The following is a 14,771-nucleotide window of genomic DNA, read 5'->3' as shown; positions in this document are numbered from 1 at the left end:
GGTTGTAAATATTTGAAATCTTTATGTCATAATTCAAATTATTTTTATAACAATGGTAAGCCTTACAAACATTTCTTGCCTTTCATTAACCATTGCATTGGCCACCCTTTCTACTTACGTAATAACTAGAGGCCTGATAGCAGCAAACCCCAAATCTTAGGTATTTTTTTATGTGTATGCTAATTAAAATGTTTTACTGCATTCTAAAATAATAGCACATTAATGAAATTTTAAGTGGTTGTGGTTTTGCCTTTATAAATTGATTTATATACAACTTACATAAATCAATTTATTTAATATATGTTATATTTATATATGTTATGATGTATTTCTTTTTCTATAATTTGCATTAGGTTTTGAGAATTGAAATATCTTCTAATATCATTGTTTCTGTGAATGTACCATATTTATATTTTCCTTTAGTGAAAAAATTTTGCATCTTTCCCAAAAATGTAACCCAGAAAAATACCTCTTACAGGTATCATGGGTTTTCTCAGACCGAAACCCTAATGAACCAGGTAAGGGTCGAGAGCTAGGTAGGGGTAGAGAGAGGCATGAGTGGAAATACGGTGCTTTTGTCTCCACCATCACTAGTAGCCTCTATGAACCTTTCAGATGGCCCTTCTAAAGTAAGGAATGAGCCATCAGTACGTCCTTGAGTACTCTCCCAACTCTGGAGGCCTGGGAACCTGGGGTTTGCCTGCATAATCAGACACTGGAGTTCTAGCACATTAGTTTCATCAAATGGTCTGTATTGGTGTGAACAGATACTGCCGTTGGGGGTCCTTGTTGTGGAGGGAGCCTATCTGAAGAATTGTGTCCCTGGAGGCCCAGGAGGCAGAGTACCACGTCGAGTTGCTCTGCTTGGTGTAACCTCTTTCACCTTGTGCCCGGCCTTGTTCAAGATCCCTAATTCAAGGACACCATGACACTCCTGCTTAGTTACTTCCAACCTGCTGCTTCCATCACTATTTCTATGCTTCCAGGCCGTTGCACGACAGCCAACTCCATACCCTGTCTTCTCCTGCCAGGCTGCTCTCATACGTTTGTGCTAGGTTCTGGGGATACCATGGTGAGTAAGAAGAATTGACCATAGAGTTGTAAATAAAAATGCTTAACGTGAATTTTAAAAAATATCAAAAGACATGGTCCCTGCCTTCATGAATGCGTCCCTGTCTTTAAATTATGGGACCTTGGGAATAAGATCCTTGAGATTAAGAAAAAAAAAGGCGAAAGATCTCTGTCCAACTGAGACTGTGAATGTGACATCAAAAAGCCTGGGTTATAGAAAGAGAGGGGATTTCACTCCTTCTTAGAGCTCAGAACCCAGGCCAATTAGGATTCCATAGATAAAACCTCCAGGACTGCCCCGTTGCCCCTCCTCTGCAAAGGTGTCCTGTGCCAGTATGTGTGAGCCTAGGATATGGCGATCATGTCGAACTGTTCATCCATGAGCTTGGAATACAATGTCTTATGAAACTAGTTGCCTAGGAGGCACCTTGTAGATAACCAGCGGAAGACTGATATCATGATGACACAGTTGGCCATTTTCAAGCTTGTGTTATGGAGGATTGACTGTCGTCGTGGCCCTTCCCTATTGCAGCCCCCAGGGAACAGCCATGTGATATGTCTCCTCCTGGTCTTCGGCCTGGCTACAAATCTGCATTGCACTTACCTGCTCCGTGCTCTGGATTTATTAATGCCTCCAACTAGATGGCCCTGAGCCGTTGCTGTGACTGATCATGCTCCCAGCGACAGCAGTTTTAGCCACATAGAGTTAGGCACTCAGAGCCCATCTTCCCTCCTAAGGGAATCTGGTACAGAAAACTGGCACAGATGGCTCAAGATTTGGACCAACAGCCCCAGGCTCCCCAGCCATCCAGTTATCTGGAGGCTCCTAAGTTTGATCACTATTCCTGGTGGTTTGATCACTCTTTGCCTGCTGTAGTACTCCACTGATGCAATTTTTGAAGGAGGGCTTTGGGATTTATTTGAACTTCCCTGTGGGCACTACATGGCTTAAGTGTTTAGTGGAAGACTTCTGATAGGCCCACACGTCTGACTTCTGGTACCCATTTGTAATGTAAACTGAGGTCTCAAACCCTGTAAAAGACAATGCCCTGTCTCAAGGAGATGCCCCGTATGGAAAATATTGGCCTAATAAGGGAAAATAAGTTACTAATAGTTTTAAAAAATACTGTAGGTTCTGGATATTGGCTCAAGAGGGCCCAATATCCTGTCACCATATGGTTGAAGCAATAGAACCCTGAGCAGCTTTTTTTTTTTTTTACATGCTGTATGGTGGGAGTCACATTTCATTCTTTTTCCATGTGAGTATCCTGTTATTGCAGCACCATTTGTTGAATTTTTGTTTGTTTGTTTTGTTTTTGGGAAGTGAGCAGTTTTAATATCTTGGAAATTCTTCACTACCTAGCACAGCGGAGTCCTGTTTTCTAAGAATTTTGATTCTGCAGATCTCCCAGGAAGCCAGAATCATTTGGGCCCTCTTAAGAAAGTAGGAATAGTAGGGACCCATGATGCTCAAACTATCCAGAAAATCTCCAAGATGTTTGCAGTCTTATACCCAGAGACAAATACCTGGCAGGGTCTTGATTCACCCTGGCAAAGCCTAAGCCATCTGCACGTAGGTCAGGCCACTTTGCCTATCATTGTTATCTCATTGACAACTGCAAAATCAGTCCTCACATCCTGGATGAAATGCTCTCGAAATGAGAAGACATCATTACACTCCTCAAAAAATTGTCCATGCGGCAACTTTTAAAAAACAACCTTTTATTTAAAAAATAGTAAAACACTACTAGGAAAAATTTTTTATTTTTCAAGGTTTTTAAAATTTAAAGTGTTTGGGAATAAAGATGAGAAAAATAAATGATTATTTGTCTCTGAAACCTCTTTGATGTGCCCTGTAACAAGGAATAAGGATCATATAGCAGGTATTTTACATTTTATATCACAATTTATGATCTCGATAAGCCCATGAAATACTCTCCCATTTAACAAATGAAGAAGGTGAATTTCAGAGAATTGATTTGTGTAATTCGTGTAAATGTATACAGTTAGCAAGTGGCATAATTAATATTTAAAGCCTGTGCTCTTTCCATGAGAACAAATAGCATACTGGAATGTCTCAAGCTTCTATATTTTAGAGTACAATAACAGATACCAGGTAAAGGCCCATCATTTCCAATAGGTTTTATTCTGATCTGACCCTTCCTATTGAATCCCCTACAGAAATAGAAGAGTTATGTAGAACAGTGTACCAGCTAGCAACTATCAGAGCGCTTGCTTGTTATCACATATTGTCAGTGTTTGTGGTGGCCATTCAAGCTCCTCTTTCATGGAAGAGAGATAGACTAACAGTTTTGATCCATTTCTGCTTTGTGATAAGTCTCAGGTAAGAATTTATTATCCGACAAGAAAATGGTTAAAATTATTTTCCAGCAGAAAGAGATTTTTAGTTCTATGGTTTCTGCCGTAAACATTTTTTTGTGGTCTCTAGATCCAGTTAAATGTGGCCAGGACCAAATCTGAACACACGAAGGCAAAGGTAGCTTTCTCTTGCTGCTTTCAAGATCCTCTCTTTCTCTTTGACCTCTGACATTCTAACTAGTAAGTGTCTTGGAGAACGCCTATTTGGGTCTAATCTCTTTGGGGTGCGCTGCTCTTCTTGGATCTGTAATTTTAGGTCTTTCATAAGAGTTGGGAAATTTTCAGTGAAAATTTCTTCCATTAGTTTTTCTCCTCCTTTTCCCTTCTCTTCTCCTTCTGGGACACCCACAACACATATATTTGTGCGATTCATATTGTCCTTGAGTTCCCTGATACCCTGTTCAAATTTTTCCATTCTTTTCCCGATAGTTTCTGTTTCTTTTTGGAATTCAGATGTTCCATCCTCCAAATCACTATCTTCTGTGATCACTATCTTCTGATAATTCTATCTTCTGTCTCTTTAAATCTATCATTGTAGGTATCCATTGTTTTTTCCATCTTTTCTACTTTATCCTTCACTTCCATAAGTTCTGTGATTTGCTTTTTCAGTTTTTCTATTTCTTCTTTATCTTCAGCCCATGTCTTCTTCATGTCCTCCCTCACTTTATCAATTTCATTTTTGAAGAGGTTTTCCATTTCTGTTCATATATTCAGCATTAGTTGTCTCAGCTCTTGTATCTCATTTGAACTATTGGTTTGTTCCTTTGACTGGGCCATATTCTCAATCTTCTGAGTGTGGACCGTTATCTTCTGCTGCTGGCGTCTGGGCATTTAGTCAGATTTCCCTAGGTGTCGGACCCAACAAGGTTGTAAGATTTTTCTGTGAAATCTCTGGGTTCTGTTTTTCTTATCCTGCCCAGTAGGTGGCGCTCGTGGCACACGTTTGTCTCACGTGTTTGGAAGGGATCCCCCCGGTCACCGATCTCCGCGGCCTGGGGATTTCCGATCCAATTCTCTCAGTTGGTTCGGGGCGTCAGCCGCCGCAGCTTGAAGGGACCCTGTGGCTCCTTTATTAATTCCCCTATTGGTGTTTGGTTGGACCCAGTCCCTGCCACTGTCGGAAATTCCCTCCTCTCCCTGGAGGGGTGTCAGTCGCCGGCCGCAGCGGGCCCGGGGAATTCGCCACCGGACCAGGAAGCCGCCCGCGGGGGAGGGGCACCGCGGCTTGGGTAGCCCTCTGATCCGAGACTCATAGCCGGACCAGGAAGCCGCCTGCAAAAGAGGGGCGCCGGCCGCCGCGGCTTGGGAAACTTGCCTCTCCGAGACTCTAGCCAGCCCGGGAAGGAGGGAGGGAGGAACTCCAGCCGCCACAGCTGCCGCTGCTCGGGAAATCGCGTGCCGCTTGGGGATCTCACCGCAGCCGAGTCTCGCAGTCAGACTAGCCAGTCCAGACTGGGGTACGCTGTGTGTCCATTCCCTGCCGTGGCCCCGGGAGCTGTTCTGCACTGTTTCTGTTCACCTAGTAGTTGCTCTGGAGGAGGAACTAAGACGCACATACCTTACTAAGCCGCCATCTTGGCCCCGCCTCCGGGCCATGTCCAAAGGTAGCTTTCACTTAAGAAAGACAAAGTTTAGTCTAGCCGGCCACAAAAAAGTGAAATCAGAATGAGAGCTGTTTATTGACAACAGGTTTGTTGAATCCATCCTATTGGAGATTGCTTTTTTGAGTCTTATTGAGTGTCACAATATGAGACTCTCTGGTAGCACATTTAGAAAACTATCAGACAGTTTTGGAACACAGGTGGTGGTATATGGACTAGGAGATCAGAGTGGAGGGGTGGCCAGCTATATTAAGATACTCTCAGAAGATTCTGGTAAGCTGCCTCCATTGGTATAGAGCTCAAGGCAGAAACTGATCATTACATATTTGAGAAAAACAGATTAACAACAGGAAGTCATTGAATAGACCTGATATCGTAGAGTACAAGGTATGGCTATAAGACAGCTTCGGCCCCTGACATCAGGACCTGATAAGGTGGCCCTTCAGCAAGGTTCAATTGATGCCCTCCATTGATCCCTTCACGAGGTTTTACCCGGCAGCACAGTCTTTTAGGACCAGCTGATAGAGCTTTCAGCTTCTGCAGATGGGAGGATTTTATATACCTCATTGACTCTTTGTAATAGTCTAGCACAGAACTCTGTAGTGTGAACATTTTAACAGTAGGTAGAGCCACCTGGGGGAGTAAACAGAAGTCATGTAGGCTTGCTGCGAATATTTTGAGCGGGAAGAGTCTCAGCCTTCTATGTGATGCAGACCTGATGTTTATAAGAGCAATGAGCAGAGTGGTCTCTACAGTCTGGTGGTTTCTACACAATCCTTGGCCTTGTTTTTGTTTTTTTTTTTTTCCCAGAATTCCAACAGTGTATGATGATGAGAAAATTCAGTATGCTTAGTATGCTTTGCATCTTCAGTTGCTCAAAAATATTATTAGAGCTGCCTTATTTGCTAGGCCCATAATGTGAGAAAAGCTGTTAGGACAAAGCAATGGTGTCTCCCTTGGGGCTCTTTGTAAGTATTAGGATTGTGTGTGTGTGTGTGTGTGATACAGGTAAAGTATTGTTGCTATGAGGTATCTTAAGAGAGTGAATGTGCTTTTTTTCAGAATTGGTAGGAGGACACCCACCAGCAAGGACTTTTATGACTATTGAAAAACTTCTAAAATATTTTAACCTAACAATTAACACAATATGGTCAAGATATGCACTTTATAGGGTAGGTTGTAAGGAAAGTTTTCCCAGGCCTTTAGATCCATCAGTGTCTTGCTGCCCATATCATCCACAATCAGCTGGCTCGGTGCTTTGCACTGTTTACATGTGCAAAGACATATGTGCAACGATATTTATGGCAAGGTTGTAATAGCAAAAGATTGGAAACAACCCAAATGTGCAAGTGAGTTTGGGGCTGGTTGAAATAAATTATGAAATATATCACACAGTGGAATGTTATGTAGCCATTAAAAAGACTGAATGGGCTCTGTGTATAACAATCCAGAATTAACACTTGAGTTTTATTGTTAAAAGGGAAAAGCTAGATGTGAAGGTATGTACATATAGACGTGCATGTTCCTCTGTGTGTATGCACATGGGCATGTGAATATGCCTCAACTGATCATAGATTTATAGTGTGAGCAGAGAATATTTGTAGGAATACATGAATAACTGGCACTAATAATACATTTTGAATTTTACTTCACCTTTGTGTATTACCTGTTCAGAATTTTTTTTTTAAATACGATATGGGCCTTTTTGGCTGCTTCCATTAGATGCATTTTATAAAAGAGAGATGCACTGGCAGAAGCCCACCTTGGAGACTGCTACAGTCCCAGCAAACTGTGCCAGTGGTGCCTGATAGACCACCTGCAGAAGCAGGGAAGGAGGTAATGGATGTGAGGGCTTGGTCAGAGAGCTGTGGCCAAAGGAGTTGGGGGGGGAGGGTGAGGAAGTAATGCAGACGGTTTGAATTTGGGAGGATTGGGGTATAAATGATACCTTTAATTAAAACCAGAAAATGGGAATAAAAGCAGGTTTGGGGGCAGTGAAAAGAAGACTTCAGTTTTTTACCTTGTGAATTTGAAGTGATGGTAAAATATCCTGGTGACGTCTGGCAGGCACTTCGGAAATGCTTTAAACACAATCCAAATGTCCTCTTTTGGTGTTATTTTCATGGCTCTTTTGAGATTTCTGGTATATTCAAATAACATCTCCATTCCCCAAGTAGGATTATGGTGTCATGGAAAATTTAGGTTTAGGTTTTAGAAATGTGTTTGTTTTGTGGTAGCTGATACAAACAAGATAATTACTTTGTTTTGAAATTTCCCATTGCACATGTGCCCTGTACAAAGTAATTTACGGTTACAGACCAAAAGAGCTTGTGCCAAGGAATGGAGGCTAATGCATCATTCCAATCTCTGGCACCATCCTGAATTATTAAATGAATGATGAAACTTTTAATGTGTCCATTAACCAGTGCTTACTGCTAATTTAGAGTGGAAGTATATGTGTCAGCACACATAAATAATTTCTGAAATCACTATGATCCTCGTTATTACAATTAGTACTCAAAAAAACCACCTCTGTTTCCCACATACAATGTAGGGCTTCAGATGCCTTCTATGATATGATTATATGCCCTGTAAATATTTTGTTCTGAAGTTGCTGATTGCAGAGACTTATCTATGTTAGTAAATGGAATCATTATTATTTTTTTTTACCAGCACCTTTTTTGTAGCTCATTTCTTGCTCATTTCTACAGTGTGCACAAGTGTGTACAGGGTTGAAATGTAACTGTAGTGGCCTGAGTTTTTTAAGGGAAGAAATGAGCAGCACTTGTAGCCTTTTTGCCTGTTCTTCCAGGATAGTTTTACATGTTCTTAGCTAGTCCTCCCGACTTGAATAGACAGCTAGGAAGGCAGATGGAGTTTAGTTTCAAATCTTGCATGTGCTTTGTGACTTGGACAAGCTACAGAACTTACCTGAATGTTAAGTTCCTCAGATGGAAAATGATATTGCTACTTTTGGGGTTGTTTGGATGAAATGAGATAATATATATAAAATATGTAGCACAGTGTCTGACCTGTTGTAATGACTCACCTGGCCTGTTAGAACAACTCACTCTTATGAATGGTCACTCTGAGTACTTTTGGATTGTAAAATTATTTTAATTCCAAACCTAAAAGCTGGGACTCATCTCAACTGCTCCTCCTTGTCATTTCTCACAGTCAGTTAGACAAGTCCTGTTAGTTCCGCCTCCTAAAAGCGATTGCATCCTTTTCGTATCTATCACCTGCTCAAATCGTTGTGGCATGCTTCAGCGTCCAGCGGCTTCCCTGCCACCTGCTTACCTCCTGTCCTGTCTGCTCCCAGCTCAGACCCTCTACTCTGCCAGAGTTATCTTTCAAACGAATCTGTGATTCATGTCTCCTTTCTTCTTAAACCCTGTAGTAGTGCTTCATCCCTTTTAGTATCAGAGTCATACCCCACCTCAGCGTGGGTAAAAGGTTTTTCATAATTACCTCTCTGGCTTCAAATTTCTCCTTCAAATTATGGTTGTCATTTCACACTATATACAAAACTCAGTCCTCGCATTGACCTCTCTTTATCTCTGTGTTTGGGTGTACACGATGTCCCTTGGTTTGAAATATTCATTCCTTCTCTTTCTCCCTCCCTTCCCTTACACCCTTCCCAGACACAAGCAGGAACTCTGGCTTGCCCTTCATCCTTACTTGTTTGAGTTTTATCTTCCCCTTGCAAAGCATTTCCTATCCTTTGGTCTTGGTGAGTTGCCCTTTTGCTGTGTTCTAGTTGTACCCTAGGGGCTCAGAAAATAGATAAGGTCCAGATATTGAAATGTCTCATAGGCCACGCTCTATAACCGGTTGGGAAGATGACAGGCATCTACTATATTGAAATTAGGTTTATTTTCCATCTTCCCTACTATACTCTGAACTCCTTGAGGAAAGGGACTGGGGACTTGTCTCTCTGTTCCCGGTGCTGAAACATTACTTGGCATAAAATAGGCCTCTTCACATTTTTTTCTGGTGGACGAATGAATAATTGAATGGATGGATTGAAAAGTCTATCACAGTAGGTAACCTTTGGCACTTTCTTTTAAATTTTATGGGCTTAGGGAATGGGATTTAATGTTTAAATTGTACAGTTTCTATTTGGGTTGATGGAAAAGTTTTGGTAATGGATGGTGGTGCTAGTAGCACAACACCGTAACTAATTAACAGCACTGAATTATATATTTCACTGTGGCTAAAACAGTAAATATATTAATAAAATAAAAATTAAAAACAAAAAAAATTGGATGGTGCAACAGTGAACCACATTTTAAATGGTGGACTACAGTTATTAGTACAATTATAAAAATGTCCTTGCATGAGTTGTAACAAGTGTTCCACACTAATGCAAGGTGTTAGTAATAAGGTAGTATACGGGAAGTCTGTATTTTGTGCAGATTGTTCTCTACTCTTGATCTTAGCCAAAAGGCCGAGAAGCGATGCATGTTTGTTCTCTAAACCCACAACCCTCTCTAATAAAAAAAGTTGTGACTCATCTTACCTGCCATTTTTGATACATCGCCTTTGCCAGTCATTTAAAACATTAACATATTCTCTGTTAGGAATGTGCATGGTTTTTAGAATATAGTGGTGAAACAGAAATGAAGTGGGTTTTACATCAGAAAATAACCAAATGTTAGTATGTGAGCGGAGAAAAGTGTTGTAAAGTTAAGAATAGCACGGCGTGGTGGTGAATAAAAGGAGAGACCTCCTTAGATAAGGTTATTGGGGAAAGTTAAGGAAACTCTTTTTTTCCAACACGTGCATGTTGCCTCTAAGGGAGCAGCATACACTAAGGAAACTACATAGAATTATGAGGCTGATGTGTGTGGCTTACCTGTCAGTTAGAATTGCATCTAGTTGTGGATTATGCTTGCTTCATATTGGTGGTCTAAACGTAAATTGATTTTGGACTGGTCATAGAGTGCTGATTTGGGTTTACTCAGTAATTTTTAGATTTTTTTTTTTTTTTTTTGCCAGTTTTGGCCAACCGAAGTTATTTCTGTAAAAAACTATAGCCATCATTACGTAGCTTTATTATTTTGAATTTTTTTTAGGAAAGTAATTTTGGTATTGCTAATTTGAAAATTTTTATACTTAGTCTTTTTATTTTATATTGAAACAATTGTTTTGATGGCATATGTTTACTTAGAGGTGCAGATATCAAATTATAGCATACTAGATTGACACATGGCAGGGCTCTGAATTCCACATGAAGAAGCTGAGAATTGGGCCTTAATTGTCTGATACAATGGGTAAGAAGATAAGATTTGAAGCCAGAAGACCTAGCTGTACATTCTCCCTTTGCGACTTATTGGATTTGCAATTTTAAGCAAGTTAAGTTTACTTCTAGCTATAAGAAAGGCCAGTTATATTGAAGGTTAATTAAGAAAATGTATGTGACCATATTGACAGCAAAGCACTTTGAAAATGTAAACGCTGCAGGAGTAACCATTCCATTTATCAACAGGTAGAACCGCCTACCTAACTTGTTTATAATGAACTTAAGCTATTAGTTGCTTTAAAGTAAACTTGTTTGCATCCATAGATACTAACAGAAATTATGAGTTTAATAAGAAAATAAATTGCAGGTGTCATTGATTTATTAATTTATTATTACAGTATCAAAGTGTATGGTTACATACTATCTTTATTTTATGAGTATGGTAGCCTGACTAATGCTCCCCACACTCTTTCCCCCCCAAAAAAGATGTTCAAATCCTAATCCCTGGAACCTGTGAATGTACCATGTGCTGATTTGAATCTGTTATATACTCCAGAAAAGGCCATGTTCTTTTAATCTGCTTGTGAGTACAGACCTATTGTGGGTGGTACTTTTTGCTTTGATTATTTCCATGGAGATGGGACCCAACCCATTAATCCCCTTGTTGGAATTCTTTATGAGAGGATAAAAGGCAGAGATTTTGGAGAGAGCTCAGAGAAACTAAGAGAGAAAAGCACCCAGCTCAGAGACATTCTGGAGAGAAGGAACAACAGATGTTACTGTGTGACTTCCTATGTGACAGAGGAAGCCTGGATGCCAGCAGCCTTTCCTTAGAGAAGTTATCTTCCTCTTGATGCCTTAATTTGGACATTTTCATGGCCTTAGAACTGTAAATTTGGAACCTAATACATTTCCATTAAAAAAGCCAACCCATTTCTGGTATATTGCATTCTACAGCTTTAGCAAACCAAAACATACCATATATGGCAAAGGGACTTTGCAGACATGATTAAGTGAAGAGTCCTGAAATGGGAGATTTTCCTGGATTATCCAGATGGGTCCATATGAGAGAGAATCAGAAGAAGTAGTGGGGAATGTGACTGGAAGCAAGAAGTTGGAGTGATGTCAGGAAGGGGTCATGAGCTGTGGTAGTTAGATTCAGGTGTCGACTTGGCTAGATGAAGGCACCTAGTTCTGTTGCTGTGGACATGAGCCAATGGCATGGGAACCTCATCTCAACTGATTACATCTGTAATCAGCTAGGAGGCGCGCCTGCTACAATGAATGATGTCTGATTAATTGGCTGGTGCTTAAATGAGAGAGCTCAGTGTAGCACAGCCAAAGCAGCTCAGCATACCTGTCTCAGCACTCGCAGCTCAGCCCAGGCCTTTGGAGATGCAGGAAGGAAAAACCCACCTTGAATAGGCAGGGTCACATCTCCATGGCAACAACCTAATCAAGAGGTCCCACCCACAATAGGTGTGCATCCACAAGAACGGAGTAAAAGAACATGGCTTTTCTGGGGCACATAACAGTTTCCAATCAGCACACCCAACGAGTAAAACCTAAATTCTTTCTCATTAGGCTCCACAAGGACTTTGTCATGTCCTTTTTCCAGGGCGGGCAGGGCAGGGGCATGCAGCCTGCAGAGAGACTGCTTTTACCCTCGGGGTTTCACTGTATCCTCCTATCTTTGTCTCTTTGCTTCTGGGATGTGACATGCTCTGAAACATAGCCTTAAAGATAAGATAGTCCCAGAAGATATTAAATACACTGTCTGCTTTTATGGTTTTTATGTAGATTGTAAGACTGTATAAATTTTCTAGTGTTGAATTCAGTTGCTGATTTGAAAAGAAAAATTGGATTTTTCCACCTTTATTTTATTGTGTTATCATTTTATCCAATGCTTTTCAATGACATTTTAGCTTATTTAATTTAAATAAAGAAAATGTGTTTTTAGAATCTATGGTCATGTGACACTATCGTGTATGTAGTGAGGCCATTGTTACTGATAGTTTTGAAATCTGAGGTTCTTAATTTCATGCAAAAAGATATCAGAATTTTTATTTTATTTATATTTTGTACTCTAAAGTAATAAAAATACCCAACAGTATTTTAATTAATGCTTACATTATACAGTTTCTATTTGGATTGATGGAAAAGTTTTGGTCATGGATGTGGTGCTGGTAGCACAACACTGTAACTCTAATTAACAGCACTGAATTATGTATTTCACTGTGGCTAAAAAGGTTATAAAGGGAAATCAAATGAACATGGAACATGAAATTATTATGAAGTCACGATAACTTGGTCAAGAAGCAGGTTTTGTGAGGAGAGAGTCAAACTGATCTGCTCTTAAGCAGAGTCATTGAGCCCTAAAAATGATAGAAGTAGAGTCTGCGTCCCTGTCTTCAGTAACGTCCATATGCCACCCCAGTTCAACCAGCGATCGCCAGTCTTAATTCATTCGCTTCTGTGAACGTTTGAGGTTGCTTGAGGAAGGGAACCCCATTATTCATTTGACTTGAGTTTGGTATGTGGGGGAGGAAAGAGGCCAGAACATGCATCCTGGGTGGACATTTTCCCCAAGCTAAGTTCAGGGCCTAGGGTGGAATAGGGTCTGTGTGCCTAGAAGAAGACAGAGACACCCAGTTCCCTCAGCTTCTTGGTCCCCTGACGAGATTCGCATGGGATTTTCAAATGCTTGACTCCTTGTGGTTGTTTGTTTAATGTTTACAAAATATTTTAAATATACACAAACATTGTATAACACTGTAATGAACTCTAAAATACTCACTACCCAGCTCCTATTCTAAAGATGTTGCTGCACTTGCATCATCTGTCCTTCCTCTCTTTCTCTTGTTTTATCTGAAGTCTTTTAAAACATATCTTTCACAACAAATCATTTCATCCCTCTTTCTTCTGTGCACATCCTAAAAATACCACTGCCAGATTTTAACTCTATTCCATCTTTCTTCTCATACACTGCCTTTGTATGCAAAAACTTGGAAAGAATTGAAAGATTTACTGAGTTGAAGGTAGTTACTCTAATCAGTATTATGCAGTGAAGGATATAACCTTTTTTTTTTTAATTTGCCATTAACAGTGCTATTATTTTGTTGTTGTTAACTCCCTGTATAAGAAGTGTATTAACTAATTATGAGCGACTTATCTAGCTTATACATTTGTTTTTCTCTTCAATATGTGATAATACAATTGATTCCTTACCTACCTTACAAAGATCATTGTAGGGTCAGGTAGTCATTGCCTTTTTGGAATGTCAGTACTCAAGTATTCCTGTGGATAGTAAGACAGACATACTCCTGGCAAACATGTTTTATTACTTTTCAGCAATGTTTCACCTCTCTATACATGTGTTATATATTTATAAAACATTTTTATTAGGATGTATTTTGCAAAGTAGTACATTTTTATATAAGCTTGTCAGAAGTGTTTCATACCTCTGCTACTAAATTCTCAATTATCTCTGTCAATGTGGTGACAATTAAATGATTTGAAGTTTGATTTTTGAAATCAAAAGACCTTAGTTCAACCGTCAAACAGTATGACTTAGAATCCTGTTTAGATAGCATGCTGTATAGCAGAATTTATTTAAACATTTCGGCTGTATATTCATAATGCAGTCCTTGCGTGTTTGAATTACCTGTCACTTATCATTAGCCCATTACATCTTTATAATTATTTTACATCTTTGTAGATATGGTGAAATTTGTGTTCCAAGACATCATGGATCTCCTGTCTGTTTTGTGAGCATTTAATGCAGGTTCCACAGTGTCCATATGTACAAAATGAACCTTTATGATATTATAGCGTTCTTTTTTTTTGTATCCTGTCTGGTGGGGGTCACATTACATTATTTTTCCATGTGAGTATCCTGCTATTGTAGCACCATTTGTTGAATTTTTGTTTGTTTGTTTGCTTGCTTATTTTGTTTTGTTTTGGGGAATGTGCATGGGCTGGGAATTAAGCCCGAGTCTCCTGTATGGCAGGCAACAATTCTACCATTGAACTACCCTTGTACCCCTGATATTGTACCACTCTTGTAAGGTCTCTTCCTAATCTGTTATTGTATGGATTTAAATGATACTATCTTCTGAAAATACATGTAGTGCTTTCCTTTGGCACCGTGCCAGAAATACATTTGTTTTGACATTGTACTTTATTTAGTCTTCCATTAAAATTCAAGCAGCCTTGGGATAAAATACACATTAATCTCTATTATCTATTAACACCTTAGAAAAATGCTTTTTAGGTAAGTAGCTGTCATCTTATAAAACAGATAGGAATTAGACAGCAGAATATAAAATATTGACCCTGGAAGGTGAAGGATTCAGAAGAGCCCGTATTGGATTTGCAAAATCAAATGCCTCCAGGGACCACCAGGTAATATAAGTTTAGGAAACAACAAGCTGAAGAAAATAGGTTTAAGTTGCTTGTACTGTGTGTGAGCAAAG

General features: G+C 39.8%; 1 protein-coding gene and 1 pseudogene across 9 annotated transcripts in view; one reads left to right on the top strand and one right to left on the bottom strand.

The window, feature by feature from the left end:
- Positions 1-14,771, top strand: part of DGKH (diacylglycerol kinase eta) — a 212,010-nt gene that overhangs the window by 111,757 nt on the left and 85,482 nt on the right. Inside the window, exon 1 of one of the 9 annotated variants that reach the window (XM_077158356.1) lies at positions 996-1,072. The exons of the other annotated variants lie outside the window; for them this stretch is intronic. Coding sequence (XP_077014471.1) covers positions 1,070-1,072 — 3 coding nt within the window. The 5' untranslated portion in view covers positions 996-1,069. Of the gene's footprint in view, positions 1-995; positions 1,073-14,771 lie in introns of those variants that run through there. 9 annotated transcript variants of the gene reach the window in all.
- LOC143681997 (U2 spliceosomal RNA) lies at positions 9,345-9,513 on the bottom strand (annotated as a pseudogene).

This window comes from Tamandua tetradactyla, chromosome 4 (assembly GCF_023851605.1).
Source record: "Tamandua tetradactyla isolate mTamTet1 chromosome 4, mTamTet1.pri, whole genome shotgun sequence".
In the NCBI taxonomy this organism is placed as follows: Eukaryota; Metazoa; Chordata; class Mammalia; order Pilosa; family Myrmecophagidae; genus Tamandua; species Tamandua tetradactyla.
The sequence above is the reverse complement of the archived record's forward strand: the minus strand, read 5'-3'. Positions and strand labels throughout refer to the sequence as shown.